Below are 19,448 nucleotides of genomic sequence, written 5' to 3' on the forward strand. Positions count from 1 at the left end.
CCTCCTTTTCTCTGTTACAGGCTTTCCCTCACTCTGGAAAGGAGGCAGGCGTTTCCTTAATCTCCTTAACCTCCTGGCTGTGTGTCCCCCCTCTTCATTTCCTCCTGCTCTCCTGGGGGGTGATCTCCCATGACAATGCAAGGTTCATACCATGCTGTGCACTGTGGCAGGCAGGGACAACATGGGACGTGTGTGGAGATGTTCCAGCACATCGGCATCAGACCTTTCCCGTGCAATGTATGTGTCGGCCAGCCACCACACGTCTTGAATTCTGAGCCTCTCCGGTGGGTGTGAGCTACGTCTGGCAACCCCCAACCTTTTGGAAAATGGAGCACTTTGAGGGACTCACTGAATTCTCAGAAAGGAAAATGTCCAGGGAAGTTAAGTGAGCTGTACAGATGAGACGCAAGGTGGTGGCCACTGTCGGCAGACAGGCTACTGGGCTAGATGGACCTTTGGTCTGACCCAGTATGGCCGTTCTTATGTTCTTATGAGGTGCCAGGATTCACAGACGATTGGTTTTAGACCTTATGCCCTAAGCCCTTATCCCTCAAAATTACTGTAAAAAAGTTTCATAGCACTCCTAGAACATCTCTCAGCTCTAGAAACTTGTCCTACTGCTGAGTGCAATTGGCATTTCTGAGCATGGTCCAGCCATGCTGACTCCCAGCTCTCCTCTTTGGTGGAGAAGTGAGTCACCGGACTGTTTTGTCAATGTACGGCCAGCAAGGGGCTGAAACTGCAGCAAGGGAGGTTGAGGTTGGACATTAGGAAAAGCTTCCTACTTGTCAGGGCAGTTAAGCACTGGAATAAATTGCCCAGGGAGGTTGTGGAATCTCCATCGCTGGAGATATTGAAGAGCGGGTTGGACAGACACCTGTCGGGGATGATCTTGACCAGGGCTACTCAACATATGGTCCATGGGCCGTATGTGGCCCAAGGCCAATTTATTTGCGATGCAGTTTGGGGTTTATACGGTGCTCAACACACGGCCTACAGGTGGGAGCCAAAACAAAATAATCGTCATTATAATGGTCTTGTGTTCATATGAGTTTTAATAGTTATATTCCTGACCTGTCATGGCTCATTCAAAGTGCTGTAATTTGGGTGAAAATCGGGTAAATATTGCATTGTATTAATATCAGTAGAATTGACTTACATGGGGCCTGTGTGCTGCGTAGTCTTGTCTTAATCTTTGTATGCATGCCTGTCAATGTGAAAGAATCAATTTGCATATATTTGCATGTATATTTGCATGTATATACAACTACACTTAAGCTGCGGCCTTCAACATGTGCTGTGAGTATCAGTGTGGCCTCTGGGGCTTCCAAAGTTGAGTAACTCTGATCTAGATGATGCTTGGTCCTGCCGTGAGGGCCGGGGACTGGACTTGACGACCTCTCGAGGTCAGTTCTAGTGTTCTGTGATTCTATGTGAATATACACTGGTGATGTGTGGTAGATTCCAGCTCTCTGAAGAAAGATGACCAAGCAAATAAAGCAGCCTCCACTAACTTAAATGTGAAGACGCACTTGTAGGCCAATGGGGAGGACCAAGTACAACGTATTCCGAATCTCAAGATTCGACTGAATTCTTCTTACCATAGAGCTGCATTCAAACCAACTGTCTGCAACTATAGCCCCGGATATTGTGAAGCGCACACTCTAGTCCAGTTTTAAAACCACTGGGGGGGGTGTCTAGACAACAGGGATTGTTTGAAAAAACTGGACTTTTTTGGATAAATGTTTACCTGCATCTAGACTGCAGCCACACTCTTTTGAAAATAAATCAAAAGAACGTGGCAGTTTTTTGGACCACGGAAAACCTCATTTTACAAGGAAGAAGACTGGCCAGCAGCCGGGGCAGGATAGTGGAGCTGTAGCAGGTCTCCAGGAAAGACAGGTTCCCCAGGAAGAAGTACATGGGGGTGTGAAGGTGCTGATCGGCCACCACCAGCGCAATGATGAGGAGGTTTCCAGCCATTGTTGCAAGGTAGATCACCAGGAGGAGGAGACCATGTAGTTTAGGGAGGTCTCGAAATCCCAGCAGGATGAATTCCATGATGGTGGTTCCATTGCCCTCGGGTATGTGTGTCGTGGGTTTCATCTAGGGGCAATAATACAAATTTCACAATTGAGAATCCAACTTGTGTTATGCTTAAACGAAGCACACGAGATCTTTTGTAGGGGAAACGGCAGTACGCCGCATTGATTGAGAATACAACAGTTGCATATGCTTTTCAATCACACACACACACCATGCATACACAATCCTGCCAGATGATGTCATAGTTACCAATCCAGAGTCTGTGTCAATCTAGCGGCCAGCTAGATCGAACACAGGGGGGAACCTTTGTTGGTCGCGATCCGATGCTCCTCTGGAGATGGTGTCTTGGCAAGACGAACCCAAAGTTCCATAGCAAAGCACCATGCTTTTATCATCCTTTTCTCTGTTGAAATCCATGGATCCCGCTCTGTGAGCTTGTGACCGGAATGCTATCTTGTTGATGCCAATCATTCCCAAACATCTCTTGACAGCTCATACTGTCCTGGATTGAATCAGTTGTTTTCAGGGGTGTCCACCCTTCACCGTTAGAGCCGTCAATTTTGCCAATCTGATCAATTCTCAGCCTACGCACTGATGGTTTCTCTGACACCGGTATGTCTTCCCAGTCTGTCTTTTACAGTTGGTCTTCACCCCACATTCTCCCCCTTCTCTCTTGACCATCTGGCTCTAACAACGACCTTCACATCCTAGCTCATTCATGCAAACAGTCTTTCTCACAGAATCCTTCAAAGGTAAACAGCAAAATCAAAACAATTCACATCGAAGGCCCTGGCCTTCAATATTTCTAATCTCATTTACACAGTCACAATACCCAGAACTCTGTCTCTTTACTCACTATACTTTAAAACAAGGAAATATAGGAGATATATACTTAACTAAAGAATGTAACTTATTACAATATTAAGTATGATTATATATTACCTTACATTGCTATATTACTAACCCTAAACTACAAATATAAAAAGAATAATACTTTCAGTTCCAACACTTCTACCTGTTCATCACCAACCCAATGGATGAGCCAAGTCGCCAGACAGTGGAGGCATTTGGGGCAAATGTTTCAGAAAAAGGTTCAAGTTCATTAACACTGGAATGTAATTACTTATAATTGAACACGTCACCCTCAATACTACAGTATTCCTGCCAGCATAAAGGATAAATGGACTACCGGGTGGGTGGATCACTGGACTCAAAGGGTCGTGATCAACGGCTCGATGTCTGGTTGGCAGTCAGCTTTAAGCGGAGTGCCCCAAAGGTCGGTTCTAGGGCCGGTTTTGTACCAGGACCCCTTAACTCTATACATTGGAAGAAGTGGGTTGTGCCCATGAAACCTCATGATGCCATCTACATGTTTGTTAATCTCCAAGGTGCTGCAGGACTATTCGCGGTTTATTACATTTTTTCATCTTTATGAATGACCCGGATAACGGGATGGATTGCACCCCCAGCAAGTTGGTAGATGACACTAAGCTAGGGAGAGAGGTAGATACACTGGAGGGCAGGGATAGAGTCCAGCGTGACCTAGACATGTTGGAGGATTGGACCAAAAGAAATCTGAGTTGGTTCCACAAGGGCAACAGAGTCTTTCATGCTGTCCAATGGTACGGCAGGTCCTGCAGAGGAAAGCCACCTTGAGGCAGCTAACAATAACAGAGGAGCCTTTCTGGAAGGTGGCTAGGGAAATAGCAGGACCCTTCAATTAAGTCAAATGGTCAGGGAAGAGCTACATCCTAGTGATGGTAGATTTCACTACTTCATAGAACACTAGGACTGGAAGGGACCTCGCGAGGTCATCGAGTCCAGTCCCTGCCCTCATGACAGGACCAAATACTGTCTAGACCATCCCTGATAGACATTTATCTAACCTACTCTTAAATATCTCCAGAGATGGGGATTCCACAACCTCCCTGGGCAATTTATTCCAGTGTTTGACCACCCTGACAGGTAGGAACTTTTTCCTAATGTCCAACCTAAACCTCCCTTGCTGCAGTTTAAGCCCATTGCTTCTTGTCCTGTCCTCAGAGGCCAAGGAGAACAATTTTTCTTCCTCATTCTTGTCACACCCTTTTAGATACCTGAAAACGGCTTCATGTCCCCCCTCAATCTTCTCCTTTCTAAACTAAACAAACCCAATTCCTTCAGCCTTCCCTCATGGGTCATGTTCTCTAGACCTTTCATCATTCTTGTTGCTCTTCTTTGGACCCTCTCCAATTTCTCCACATCTTTCTTGAAATGCGGTGCCCAGAACTGGACACAATACTCCAACTGAGGCTGAATCAGTGCAGAGTAGAGCGGAAGAAGGACTTCTCGTGTCTTGCTCACAGCACTCCTGTTCATGCCTCCCAGAATCACGTCTGCTCTTTTTGCAACAGTGTCGGAAGCACGAAGAGGTGGGGATTGCAGTCTCTTTGTTATCTGCCCTGTGAGTTCTTCTGTCCTGGGGCAACACCTTTTGCCTGCGATGGAGAAGAAAGGGCAGAAAAGGAGATTGGGGCGAGGCTGCTAGGCATGGGGGTTAGTCTTGGGTGGTTGGGGCAGCTGGAGGGTCCTGGGTCTTGGCTCTGGGCCCCCCTCTTCCCAAGATGGATGGGCCTGTCTGGGCTTGTCCCTGGGCTGACAAGTCTGTTCTACGCTGTGTCCATCATCTAATAACCATTCTGTGCTCCCAGCTAGTTGAGGGTCACATGGATGAGAGTGGGAGGGGGCAGTGTCCGGTGGCTCCCCACCCCTAGGGACACTGGCCATCCGAGCAGGATGGTGCTAGACACTGTGAACAGCTCCGGGAGATTAGAGAGACCATACACCTAGGAAATGCCACGAACGTGGAGGATTCCCATTGTCCTCATATCAACACGTCCCCTCGGGCGGATACAGAGAAAGTTTCTTGGCACCAGGACAGCTCCTTGGAGCATCCAGTCCTGGAAGCTGCATGAGGAGGGGCAGGTCTGGGCTTAGTCCTAAGTGGGGTGTAGGGGCTGTCAAGGTGACTCATGCACTCGGGAATAGCGACCCCAAGATAATGAAATGTTACGTCCGTGTGTGGCACCAAAAAGGCCACCGCAGCAGCCGTTAAGTTTAGAAAGGGGGGGCTGCACCAAATGGAGGACACTGGTGGGTCAAACACTAAAAAGAATAGTCCCCAGAGAGCCTGCAAGCTGAATGGATTTCATACACATACACACACACACACACACACACACACACACACACACACACACACACACATCGGAATAAAGGTTCAAATTAAATGCACACCCAAAAATTAACAACTCAAAAAGCACCGTAACAGGATAACTCACGTAAGATGTGACTCAACAACCAAGTCAAAGACGGGCTTAGAGGCAAGAAGTGATCCTGTTAAAACTAGAAGTTCCAGCCCTCCGGGCTAGAATCATTGTTCTGTTCACTTCGTTATCATAGATCCCAGGAGCCAGAAGAGACCTCAGGAGTCACCAAGTCCAGCCCCCTGCCCAAGGCAGGACCAACCCAACTCAATCAGCCCAGCCAGGGCTTGGTCAAGCCGGGACGTGAACACCTCTAGGGATGGAGATTCCACCCCCTCCCTAGGGAACCCAGCCCAGCGCTTCCCCACCCGCCTAGGGAAAGAGTTTCTCCTAATTTCCAACCTAGACCTGCCCCACTGCAACTTGAGCCCATTACTCCTCGTTCTGCCACCCCTGAGAACAGCCTCTCTCCAGCCTCTTTGGAACCCCCTGCAGGAAGTTGCAGGCTGTTCTCAAATCCCCCCTCACTCTTCTCTTCTGCAGACTGAACAAGCCCAAATCCCTCAGCCTCTCCTCGTAGGTCATGTGCTCCAGCCCCCGAATCATTTTCATTGCCTTTCACTGGACCCTTTCCAGTACGTCCACATCCTTTCTGTAGTGGGGGGGCCCAGAACTGGACACAATACTCCAGATGTGGCCTCACCAGAGCTGAATAAAGGGGAATAATCACTTCTCTGGATCTGCTGGCAATGTTCCTCCTAATGCCTCCCAATGTGCCGTTAGCCTTCTTGGCTGCAAGGGCGCCCGGGTGACTCATCTCCAGCTTCTCTTCCACTGGAATCCCCAGGGCCTTTTCTGCAGGACTTGCTCTAACCAAGTGGCCCTTCTAATACTCTTAAACCGAACCAAACTCTTAGAGGATCTTCTGATCTCCAAAGCCACCTGAGAAGTCACCTCCTAAAGTCATACGTATCTCTGCTGCTGAGCAGGAGCGATTTGCTGCTCAAAGCCCAGCTGTGACGGCTTGTTATTTGAACCTCACTTTCTTGGGACTCTTCTGATAATGCTCAGCCCCTGCTCATAATCTGAGCTCCTCAAACAATCAAGAGATGCAGCCAACATCCAACATTTTAGAATTCGCTCTACAACCAAGTGACACGTCACATAGAAGTGCACACCCCCGTTTGCACAAACGACCCTTCTGAGACAGCACGGGTTTTCACCTCCCAGAGAAGGGCTCAGGCAGTTGCCTACAGGAACTGGAGTGAGTCCGTGGACAGGGCAGCTACAGAGCAGGTCCCGTTTAGAAGAGGAAGGAACTCACTCCAGTTTTGAGCAATTCACTCCATAAATCATTCCTGGATGGAACCTGGGATGTGCCTCGGTTTCCCCCACCTGCTCCTTTTCCTCTCTCTCTTGCCCTTCCATCCAGACTTTTCAGTATTTCTTTCTCTCTGTCTATTGTTGCAGTAGTTTTATTTCGTTGGGAAAGTCACCACAATACAAATTATATAACACTGAACACTGCATTGAGTTAACATGAAAAATCAAACAAAGATGCATTTTAAGAAGTTCATTAGGAAACAATTCTGCCCTGACTTACCACCATATGAATCGGGAATCGCTGCACTGAAGCCAACAGAGGCGAATGGCTTGAAAACTGGGGAAAGTGTGTTGGTGTCATCTTTGTCTTTGTCTTTGCCTTCTTTGTCGTCGTTGTCTTCTTCTGTGTAATGTCCCAATATAAATTCCTGCCCAATGCACCTGCACACACAGAGATTATTCCCCTCCCAGCTCCATTCCCCGGGTGCCACATCACAACCTCCTCTATATGCTTTGGTGCTTTGGGGATAGTTCCCAAAGAGAACCTACAGTCAACGTTGCCAGGCAACCTGAGCCATCTTGGTAACATGGCAAAGAAGCCGACACTTCTCTGGATCTGCTGGCAATGCTCCTCCTAATGCAGCCCAATGTGCCATTAGCATTGTTGGCTACAAGGGCGCCCTGTTGACTCATCTCCAGCTTCTCACCCACTGCAATCCCCAGGGAATTTTTTTGCCGAACTGCTGCTTAGCCAGTCGGTCCCCAGCCTGTACCAATGTTTGGGATTCTTCCATCCCAAGGGCAGGACTCTGCACTTGTCCTTGTTGAACCTCATCAGATTTCTTTTGGCCCAACCCTCCAATGTGTCTAGGTCAGTCTGGACCCTCTCCCTACTTTCCGGTTTCTTCTCTCTGCTCTCCTTTGCCCCTCACCGATCATAATTTGCTGCAAGATGAGTCCTTAGCACTAATTTTCTGCCAGTCCTTGGTCCTTCCCACTCACTGCTGCCAAAGTTGTCCACTTCTTCAACTCATAGCACCCAAATGTGGCCGTTCCATCTGCTTCCTCTCCAGACTGGAGCAGACCAATCTGCCTCCCAGCTCGCATCAAATGGATATGAGAAGACGTTAATGCCCTAATGGCGATTGTTGAAATATTTTCTGAGGCCTAAGTTTGCCTCAGGTTTCCCTACATGCTTTGTGACAATCCATTGGGGAAAAAGAGATGGGGTTGCTCTCAAGGCTTAGAACTAATAAAAGAAAGTTCTTCTTCACACAGCGCACAGTCAGCCTGTGGAACTCCTTTGCACAGGAGGCTGTGAAGGCTAGGACTATAACAGAGTTTAAAGAAAAGCTAAATAATGTCATGGAGGTTAGGTCCATTAGCCAGGGGATAGAAGTGGTGTCCCTGGCCTCTGTTTGTCAGAGGCTGGAGAAGGATGACAGGAGACAAATGCTTGATCATTGTCTTTGGTCCACCCGCTCTGGGGCACCTGGTGCTGGCCACTGTCAGCAGACAGGCTACTGGGCTAGATGGACCTTTGCTCTGACCCAGTATGGCCGTTCTTATGTTCTTAAGGCTGCCTAACAGACATAGGTGTGTGCGTGTCCTGTCCTGTGTGGAATGGATGGTTGTCAAGAAGCTAACGGAAACTGACCCAGATCAAGTTGGCCCGAGGCTCAGTGACTCCTGGGTTACTCATCTCACCTCCCAGGGGCAGACAATGCTTTCCAGTTGGGTGTCATCTGCAAACTTTGCGACAATTAGCACGTGAGATGCGTGACTATGGGCTTTCTCCTTCTAGCTTTCCCTCCCCCTGCACTCTCTCAATGGACCTATGATATTAACTTTAGAACAACATGTCAGAACAACTCAGGAATTTCCATTAACCGAAAGGAAGAATATCTATACGTGTTCCTTAATGGCAGACTGCTGCATTGGGCTGCAGTAGGAGAGTTGCCAGCAGATCTACAGAAGTGATTATTCTCCTTTATTTGGTGCTGGTGAGGACACATCTGGAGCATTGTGTCCAGTTCTGGGCCCCCCCACTATAGAAAGGATGTGGATTCATTGGAGAGGGTCCAGCAGAGGGCAACAAAAATTATGAGGGGGCTGGAGCACATGACCTACGAGGAGAGGCTGAGGGATTTGGGTTTGTTCAGTCTGCAGAAGAAAAAAGTGAGGGGGGATTTGAGAGCAGCCTGCAACTCCCTGAAGGGGGGTTCCAAAGAGGCTGGAGAGAGGCTGTTCTCAGTGGGGGCAGGTGGCAGAACAAGGAGCAATGGGCTCAAGTTCTGGAGGGGGAGGTCTAGGTTGGATATTAGGAAAAACTCTTTGCCTAGGCGGGTGGGGAAGCACTGGGATGGGTTCCCTAGGGAGGTGGTGGAATCTCCATCCCTAGAGGTGTTTCAGTCTCGGCTTGACCAAGCCCTGGCTGGGTTGATTGAATTGGGGTTGGTCCTGTTTTGGGCAAGGGGCTGGACTCAATGACTCCTGAGGTCTCTTCCAGTCCTGATCTTCTGTGGTTCTGTGATTGTATGGATGTATTTTCTTGAGTGAGCGACTCTTCCCTTGACTGACCCTAGAAGAGGCTCAGGGAGACCCACCAACCATGTGAGGAGGTCATGAGGTCTATACTAGATCGCGTCTGTCAGGCTGCGCATCAGTGAGTCCCTTTTGGGGGCAGCTGCAGCACCAAGAAGGTGGCCACCAAGGCTGGGGCTCTGCCATCTTACTTGCCAGCACACTGGTAGGGAGCCCCCCTCCGCCCCAAGCCCAGAGCCTGCAGGCCGTGGGGGAGGAGGCACTGGAGTGGGGGCAGCCCCAGTGCTGTCCCTCCACAGAGAACCCTCCCCAGACATCCTGCAAGGCAGCTGGAGGTGTGAGCCATCTCTGGATCCTGGCCCCTTGACCCACAGCCTGTTGGCCACAGGAGGGGCCGCTGGAGGACGAGGCAGCCCCTAGAGCCTCAGGACCACCAGACAACCATCAGGCCATGGAGGGGCCATTGAAGGTCAGCCCCAAAGCCACCCTCTCCCCAACAGTCTGCAGGACATTTTGGAGGCCGGCAGCAACACCTGAAGCCTGAACTCTGGCCTCACCTTGACCTCCACAACCTGCAGGCCACGGGGGGGGGGGGCCCACTGAAGTCTGGGGATGAGCTCCAGAAGCAACGTCCCCTCACCCCTGCCAGATTACCTGCTTAGCACCACCCCCCTGAACGGCTGCAGATGGAGGCTGGGGCCAGCCTGCAGAGCCCCAACCTGACTGGATACTCCCTTCTAGGAGGAGCCTGCACTCTGGGTAGAGCAGTCCCAGCCCCTCAGGATGAGCCGCTGGCCAGGGACCATGGCACTGGATCACTGGGAGGAACCATCACCAAAGCAGCACCACCCATGCCATCAAGAGTGGCCCTGGTAAGCCCCCCTCGCTCCCAGCCCCCTGCCCTAACTCCTGCACCTCATACATCCTTGAACCCCGCATACCTTCCAACCCTCTGACTTAAGCCACCCACTCCCTGCCTCCCCTTCCCCCCAAAACCTTCTTTTTCCAAAAAATACCATCACTGCAATGCAGCATGTACATTTTTCATTTATTTAAAATATGACTTCTGTTAACAACCCGAGCGTGTGACATCCCTTCTTTTTGCTGGACATCTGCTCTGGGAGTCACAGACCCTAGGCTACATGAACTGGCCAGGATAGAACTGTACCCAGCCTGCACTGTCCCCTGCAGAATCTCTGCAGAATAACATCCCTCCAACCAACCCCTTCCCTTTCCGTGTGACGGAGAACAATCCCATTCCAGGCGCTTCCTGTTTGCCTGGCACAACCGAACCCTGACACTGGTTTAATTAACAGGAAGAGGACGCTTCATACCAAATGTGGTGGCTCTAATTCTACCATTCAGATGTTCTGGAAAAGACAGTGGACCCACACATGGACAGACAGACAGAGACGGATGCATATTTCTAAACTGTATAGGTAGATGATTCTCAGAATCAGGACTTCCTGACACCAATTGTAGGTTTTGCGTGTTGCTTACAATCCCTGCGTTTATTTAAAAGGTGAAAAATCGAAGAAGAGCTTTTCTCAGGGCTTCCTTTACCTCCTTGTTTCTGAGGCTGTAGATCAGCGGGTTGATCAGGGGGGTCAGGACCGCATAAAAAACAGAGCACACTTTGTGTAAATCCCTCAGCGCATCAGAGTCCGAGAGGAGATAGACAACGACCAGGGACCCATAGAAAAGGGTCACCACGATGAGATGGGAGGAACAGGTGGAAAAGGCCTTTTGCCTCCCGCTGGTGGATGGAATCCGCAGGATGGTGGCGATGATACACACGTAGGACGCCAGAGTCAAGAGAAATGGAGGGAATGTGAACACGGACGAATGTACAAAAGCCACAACCTCCAGCCAGTGAGTGTCACTGCAGGATACTTCAATGATTGGACTGAAATCACAAAAGAAATGGTCAATTTCATTTGGCCCACAGAATGTTAATTGTGACACAGGTATTAAGAAGGACACAGACACAAAGCCACCGAGCCACGACCCAACCACTAGCTGGAGGCACAACCGGCCGTTAATTATCGCCGTGTAGTGCAGAGGTTTGCAAATGGCGAGGTACCGGTCATAGGACATCACGGAGAGGAGACAGCATTCTACGCCTGCCAAGCAACAAAAGAAATATAATTGCGTGATGCACCCAGTAACAGAAATAGTCCTGTCCCCCATCAGGAGACTGGCCAGCAGCCGGGGCAGGATGGTGGAGCTGTAGCAGGTCTCCAAGCAGGAGAGGTTCCCCAGGAAGAAATACATGGGGGTGTGGAGGTGCTGGTCAGCCACGGCAAGCATGATGAGGAGGAGGTTCCCAGCCAGGGTCACTATGTAGATCATGAAGAAGAAGAAGAAGAGAAAGGGCTGTAGTTGAGGGAGGTCCCCAAATCCCAGGAGGATGAACTCCGTGAAGGACGTTTGATTCCCCAGGCCTTTCTTTGCCGTCGGTTTCATCTGTGGGAAAGAAAAACAAATTCTGCCCTGTAGAGTCCATCTTCCATTGCAAAACAGTCAGCATTTCTGGTACAACTTCTCTCTGTGGGTTGCCTCAGGACCCACTCGGTCAGCAGAGGTTTATAAAATCTGGATTTCCACTTGGTGCACCCGCGGCAGCTGGAAATTGAAAGAGAACTTAGGTTAAAGGAACTGGCGGACCATGAGAAGGACCACTAGGACCAGACCAGGAACACTAGGACCATGAGATGGACTGCCAGGACTGTGAGAAGGACTATAATGAGGACCATCAGGACCAAGACAAGGACCATCAGGACCAAGAGAAGGACCGACATGACCGTGAGAAGGACCATGGGATGGAGTGGCAAGAAAGTGAGAAGGAACAAGAGGGCTGGGAGAGACCGTGGCAGCATGAGCAGGACATGGGGGAGCTGAGAGGCAGAGAGACCCCACCGAGGGCAGGTGCCATTGAACTCATGTGCCAGGCTGAAATCGACATTTATCACCCCGTGGGGCACTATGAGTTCCTGGTCTTGCCCTTTGGTCTCAGGGTGAAGGAGGGGACGGGGCACCTGCCACGTTCTAGCGCCAGATGTACCGGCACTGAGGGGGATGGAGAGTTTGGCCCTGGCGTACATTGAAGATATTCCTGTCTTTAGCCAGACCTGGCAGGACCAAGTGCCCCAGGACTGCCATGTGCTGGGCCAGCTGCAGGGAGCCAGGCTGGCTATAAAGGCTGAGAAGTGCAAGGTGGGGATGGCGGAGATGCCTTACATGGGCCATAAGGTGGGAAGCGGCAGCTTAAAGCCCGAGCTGGCCAAGGCAGATGGGACCAGAGACTGGGCAGTTCTCCAGACTAAGAAGCAGGTCCAGTCCTGCATTGGGATGGTGCTCCATCGCCGCCCCCATCACAGAGCTGTGTGAGAAAGGAGAGCCTGACAAGGTGGGCTGGACCGAGCCGGGCCGGGGGCTCTCTGTGCACTGAAGGAAGCCCTGACCAGAGCTCTGGTGCTGGTGAAACGAGACTTTGACAAACCTTTCATGGTGCTCACCGACGGCTCGGACATGGGGCTGGGGCTAGTGTTAATGGTGCATGTGAGTTCTGTCCTACAGGAACCCCCCGTGTGTGCCACACGTTCCTGGGACACTGCACCAATAACTAAATGATGATAGTGACACTGAGGCAGCTCTACCACATGCATACACAGGGGCTGATGCCCCTCAGAACCTGAGCAGGGAGGGGGTGCTAAAAAGTGACATTCTGCCTGGAAACCAGGGCGAGGGTGGGAAGAAGGGCTTGCGGCCAGACTGCAGAGCATGGGAGCTAGTTTGGGGGCAGTTTGGGGTGCAGGGAGTGATCCCCGGTACTGGCTCTGGGCCCCCCTTTCCCAAGATGGATTGTACTCACTGCTTCTGAGTTTCTGTGCTGAAAAGTCTGTTCTGTGCTGTGTCCCAGTTGAATAATAATCCTTTTCTTCTACCAGCTGGCTGAGTCTCCTCTTCCTGCGTATGGGGGTGCAGGACTGGTGACTCCCCACACTTCAGTGACGCTGGTGGCAGCGGTGGGATACACTGCACCCCATGGACAGAGCATCCGGCAGCAAGTGACAGTTGGTAACTGGTTAAAAGATAGGAAACAAAGGGTAGGAATAAATGGTCAGCCGTGTTAGTCTGAGCTTGCTCAAACAAAAGGAAAAACGATGTAGCACTTTAAAGAATAAGAAGATGGTTTAATAAGTGATTAGCTTTTGTGGGCCAGACCCACTTCCGCAAATGTAGGTCTGGCCCACGAAAGCTGATCACCTATTAAACCATCTTCTTAGTCTTTAAAGTGCTACATAGTTTTTTCCGTTTGTTTTAGGTCAGTTTTTGGAATAGAAAGAGGTAAATAGTGGTATCTCCCGGGACTCAATACTGGGGCGAGGGCTTTTCAGCACACTCATGCATGATCAGGAGAAAGGGGTTAACAGGGAAGTGGCAAAATTTGCTAATGATACAAAATTATTCAAGATACGAAAGTTCAAAGCAGAATGCAGAGGATACAGAGAGCTATAACAACACCGAGTTGTGAGGCAACACAATGACGGATGAAATTCAGTGTTGGGAAATTCAGTGTTGTGCACAGTGGAAAACATAATCCCGACCATACTTGGACAATAATGGAGACGGAGTTAGCTATTACCATGCACGAGAGAGATCTTCGAGTCACCATGGACACTTCTCTGAAAACAGTCACTCGATGTACTGAGACCGTCAAACACACAAATAGACTGTTGTGAGTCATTAAGAAAGGGATAGAAAATAAGACAGAGACTATCATATTGCCTCTCTACATCTGTGCTATGCCCACATCTTGAATACTGTGTTCAGATGTGACAGCTCCATTTCCAAAAAGATCTCTTGACATAGGAAAAGGTTTAGAAAAGAGCCACAAAAATGATTAAGGGAGCAAGATGGTTTCTGTGTGAGGAGAGGTTAAAAAGACTTGGACTTCTCAGCTTGGAAATGACATGGTAGAAGTCTATAAAACCATGTGGAGAAAGTGAAGAAGGAAGTGTTTTTTACTCTTTCCCCCAATGCAAGAACTAGGGCTCACCAAATGAAATTAACAGTCACTAACCCGTCGAGAAGATAATTAACCCATTTTAGAATTATGACCTCATACAGAGTGCAGTAGGTGAGGGTTGTGAAATGCTGAAAGATATTTTCAGGGGTGTATTTGTCTAATAGCCACAGAGAGAAACTTTGCATGGGAAAAACGGGGCAGGCTCGGCCGAAGTTCCAAACCATGCTCAGAACTGACTTGGTGAAATTCGCTCTAATAAGATCCCCGGATGGTGACTCCATGTGTCATTCTGTAGCTTGCAAACTCCAAAGGAATCCCGCGCAAGGTGGGGACCGGAACAAAGAGCAGAGGAAGAGGACAGAAGAACAGCTCAGACACATAGGGACCACATCTGAAATGCTGAGGCACACAATGCAGGATGCAACAGGAGACACAAAACCCAATGAGCCAAGGAATGACATTTGCTAGGGGCATGAAAAAAGGGAACATCCAGAAGGGTGACAAATCAACACAACCGCCTACACAATAAAACAATTCTCTCACACAAATTCCAATAGCACCCCCCCCCCCAGATCAACCTATATCAGTCAGTGTAAGACAGCCCTCACCCCTATCGTACCTCTCATGCCTCACCTCAGTCAGCCCTCAGAAACCCTCTAGCCGCTACCAGTCCCCAACGAGAACACACATCCTTTGTGCACCACACACAGGAATCCGCACACATGTCCCAGCGCAGCTCAATCCACACAGAAACCAACACAGACAGACAACGGAGCCAGCACCCACAAACCCCAGCCAGCACCCTGAGCACCAGAACATCCACCAATAGTGAAAGCTCATTCTCGTGAGCATGGCCCGGGTTCCACAATCACTGGGATTCACAGCCTTTTGCTGGCTACTTTGTAAGTTGTTGACTCTTCTGGGTCTTTGTAACACAGCTGAGTTCCCAAATGACCTGGCCGACAGGACAGTGAAAGAGCAGGGACGATGCGGAAACAGAAGGACCTTGCACATTCGGAAAGGTTAGGTGTAACTTTCAAAAACCATCCATGAATCCCTGGGATGTGGCTCTCATACCCTGTCCCTGCCCACCTTCCTCCCTCCCACTCCCCCATCCAGATCCTCCACCGTCTGTTCTTCTCCCTTTCCTCCACTTCCCGAAGATTAGCAAATTTACACACTTACTAACGACTTACAGTACCTTAGGTAATACGAGAAATCAAATGGAGATTTCCACATCTTGAGGAGTTAATTAGGAAACAATTCTGCTCCGACTTACTGCAGAATAAATCAGGAATAGCTGGGCTGCAGCCAATATTGATGCACGGCTTGAAAACGGGGTACGTGAGAGGAGAGGGACACCGAAAGAGATAGAGGTGTCGTCGTCTTCTTTGTCTTCGTCTTGTGTTTAATGTCCCAATATAAATTCCTGCCCAATACACAGATTACCTCCCTCCCAGCTCCGTTCCCCGGGTGCCGGGTGGCAGTCACCTCTATATGCTTCAGTGGCCGCATGGGATTGGTTCCCAAAGAGAACCTACAATCAATGTTGCCAGGCAACCTCATCCACCATGGTAACACATGGGAAAGTGATCTTCCAGACAACCCAAGGTGGAGTCTTACGTCGGGGAGAGGGATGGTTTGGGAGCAGATGGGTGTGGGACAGCAGAGACCGAGCAGGCTGCTCTTGGCATGGAGCTGCTGGCAGGCCCCATGTGTTGGTGGTCCTCCGGGCTCTGCTTTGCCAGGACTCAGTGGTAGCATGGAGGCCTGGCGCTGCCGTGTGAGGTGGACATGAGGGAAGCCAGCCAGGGGCCCGTGGTGAGAAGTGACTCTCCATCACCTTATGTCCCATTGCGTAGCACACGTATTCCCCCTGTATCTCCTCCAGCTTTGATGGCATGAGACCTTCATCAGCCCTTTCCTATTCCCCCTTTCCGCTGTTATTGGCTCTACCTCACTCTTCTGCATGCTGGGGAGAAGGCAGATAATTCCTCGCCCTCTTCTGCATCTGGACTGCCAGCTGTTTTGACGCTGCCATAACTGTTTTAATGTTTTGGTATAAATCATAGAATCATAGAATCATAGAATAATAGGACTGGAAGGGACCTCAAGAGGTCATCGAATCCAGCCCCCCGCCCTCAAGGCAGGACCAAGCTCCGTCTACACCATCCCTGACAGATGTCTATCTAACCTGTTCTTAAATATCTCCAGAGAGGGAGATTCCACCACCTCCCTTGGCAATTTATTCCAATATTTGACCACCCTGACAGTTAGGAATTTTTTCCTAATGTCCAATCTAAACCTCCCCTGCTGCACTTTAAGCCCATTACTCCTTGTCCTGTCCTCAGAAACCAAGAGGAACAAATTTTCTCCTTCCTCCTTGTGACACCCTTTTAGATATTTGAAAACCGCTATCATGTCCCCCCTTAATCTTCTTTTTTCCAAACTAAACAAGCCCAGTTCATGAAGCCTGGCTTCATAGGTCATGTTCTCTAAACCTTTAATCATTCTTGTCGCTCTTCTCTGTACCCTTTCCAATTTCTCCACATCTTTCTTGAAATGTGGCGCCCAGAACTGGACACAGTACTCCAGCTGAGGCCTAACTAGTGCAGAGTAGAGCGGCAGAATGACTTCACGAGTTTTGCTTACAACACACCTGTTGATACAACCTAGAATCATATTTGCTTTTTTTGCAACAGCATCACACTGTTGACTCATATTCAACTTGTGGTCCACTATGACCCCTAGATCCCTTTCTGCCATGTTCCTTCCTAGACAGTCGCTTCCCATCTTGTATGTATGGAACTGATTGTTCCTTCCTAAGTGGAGCACTTTGCATTTCTCTTTATTAAACCTCATCCTGTTTACCTCTGACCATTTCTCTAACTTGCTAAGGTCATTTTGAATTATGTCCCTATCCTCCAAAGAAGTCGCAACCCCACCCAGTTTGGTATCATCTGCAAACTTAATAAGCGTACTCTCTATCCCAATATCTACATCATTGATGAAGATATTGAACAGTACGGGTCCCAAAACAGACCCTTGAGGAACTCCACTTGTTATCCCTTTCCAGCAGGATTTAGAACCGTTAACAACAACTCTCTGACTACGATTATCCAGCCAATTATGCACCCACCTTATCGTGGCCCTATCTAAGTTATATTTGCCTAGTTTATCAATAAGAATGAACCAAATGGCCATGGGCCACTATCTTTCAAAACTCGTGGCAGTTGGGGGAGGTGTCTGATGATTGGAAAAAGGCAAATGTAAAAAAGGGAAGAATGATCCAGGGAACTAGACTGGTCAGCCTCACCTCAGTCCCCAGAAAAATCATGGAGGGGATCCTCAAGGAATCCATTTTGAAGGACTTGGAAGAGGGGAAAGTGATAAGGAATAGTCAAGGCCAACCTGATTAACTTCTATGACGTGATACTGGCTCTGTGGCTACAGGGAGGTCAGTGGATGTGATATACCTTGACTTTAGCAAAGCTTTTGATACGGTATCCCACAATACAGCCAGTCCCCGAGTTGTGAACGGTTGAGTTACGACTGTTTGCATTTATGACCAAAGTGGTAGTAACTGTGGTCCCTGAGTTACGAACGCGATCCGCGCTTACAAACAGCGCAGTCGCCATGTAACTCAATGGGGTCCGAGTTACGAACATTTTGAGTTATGGCCAAGTGTTTGGTCTGTAACTCATTTGTAACTCGGGGAGAGGCTGTTTTCTTACCAGCAAGTTAAGGGAGGATGGATTGGATAAAAGGACATTACGATGGATAGAAAGCTGGCTAGACCCAATAGGTAGTGATCAATGGCTCGATGTCTGGCTGGCGGTCAGTTTCTAGCGGTGTGCCCTAAGGATCTCTTCTAGGACTGGTTTTGTTCAACATCTTTATTAATGTCCTGGATGAGGGGCTAGGTTGCACCCTTTTCAAGTCTGTGGATGACACTAAGCTAGGGGGACAGGTAGATATGCTTGAGGGCAGGGAGAGGGTCCAGAGTGACCTAGACAGAGTAGAGGGTCGAGCCAAAAAAAATCTGATGAGGTTCAACAAGGGCAAGTGCAGAGTCCTGCCCTTGGAACGGAAGAATCCCAAGCATTGGTACAGGCTGGGGACCTGAGTAGCAGTTCTGCAGAAAAGGACCCGGGGGTTACAGTGGATGAGTAGCTGGAGACGAGTGAACAGTGTGCCCTGGTAGCCAAGAAGGCTAATGGCGTATCGAACTGCATTAGTAGGAGGACTGCCAGATCTAGAGAAGTGATCATTCTCCTTTATTTGGCACTGAGAAAGCCACATCTGGAAAGCTGCATCCAGTTCCTGTCTCCCCACTCTCCCCCCGAAAGGATGTGGATAAATTGAAGAGGGTCCAGCGGAGGCGACCAAAATAATTCGGGAGCTGGAGCACATGACCTATGAGAAGAGGCTGAGGGATTTGGCCTTGTTCAGTCTGCAGAAGAGAAGAGTGAGGGGGGATTTGAGAGCTTCCTGCAGGGGGTTCCAGAGAGGCTGGAGAGAGGCTGTTCTCAGTAGGGGCAGGTGGCAGAACGAGGAGCAATGGGCTCAAGTTGCAGCGGAGGAGATCTAGGTTGGATAGTAGGAAAAACTCTTTCCCTAGGTGGGCGGGGAAGCGCTGGGCTGGGTTCCCTAGGGAGGGGGTGGAATCTCCATCCCCAGAGGTGTTTAACTTCCAGCTTGACCAAGCCCTAGCTGGGTTGATTGAGTTGGGTTGGTCCTGCTTTGGTCAGGGGGCTGGACTCGATGCCTCCTGAGGGCTCTGCCTGCCCTGGGATTCTTTGAAACTTGTGTGTGGTGGGGGGAAGTGTGCAGCCCCCCTTGCCCCTTAAAATGGTGCCCATGGCTCCACTCCAGTTGACCCCACAGCGGGTGATCTGCCCCATGGACGCCAATGCAGCCAGTTTGATTGGCACCAGCAGGGGAATCCAGCCCACATGTTTCCATGATCCTCTAGGAATCCATTGGCCTTGGAGGCACCTCTGTTGGGTTCTGCTGAGGTTCCCAAAGCTGCCGAAAGGTCCTCGCCATGCCTGAGGAGCCTGTACTTCCCTCCCAGCCCTTCCAGAGCTCCACCATCGCCTGAGTCCTGCTCCGGCCCTGCTCCTCCCTCTCTCTCCCAGAGCTGAGACCCCAATGAATCAGAACAGGCGCAGCCTACTAGGTATTGAGCACCTGTGCCGACAGATGAGTTTGTTCGCAGTGTGCTTGCTTCCAACGGGTCCCCTCCAGGGACACCG

At 49.7% G+C, this 19,448-nt stretch overlaps 1 protein-coding gene across 1 annotated transcript; it reads right to left on the reverse strand.

Annotated features, from left to right (window-relative positions):
- Positions 1 to 10,299: 10,299 nt before the first annotated feature.
- Positions 10,300 to 11,776, reverse strand: LOC106732628 (olfactory receptor 5A2-like). Its single transcript, XM_014578081.4, has one exon. It carries the CDS (start codon positions 11,622 to 11,624, stop codon positions 10,674 to 10,676), a length of 951 nt encoding a protein of 316 aa, XP_014433567.3. The 5' UTR covers positions 11,625 to 11,776; the 3' UTR covers positions 10,300 to 10,673.
- Positions 11,777 to 19,448: the final 7,672 nt, after the last annotated feature.

This window comes from Pelodiscus sinensis, chromosome 30 (genome assembly GCF_052426305.1).
Source record: "Pelodiscus sinensis isolate ZL-2025 chromosome 30, ASM5242630v1, whole genome shotgun sequence".
NCBI classification, from domain to species: domain Eukaryota; kingdom Metazoa; phylum Chordata; order Testudines; family Trionychidae; genus Pelodiscus; species Pelodiscus sinensis.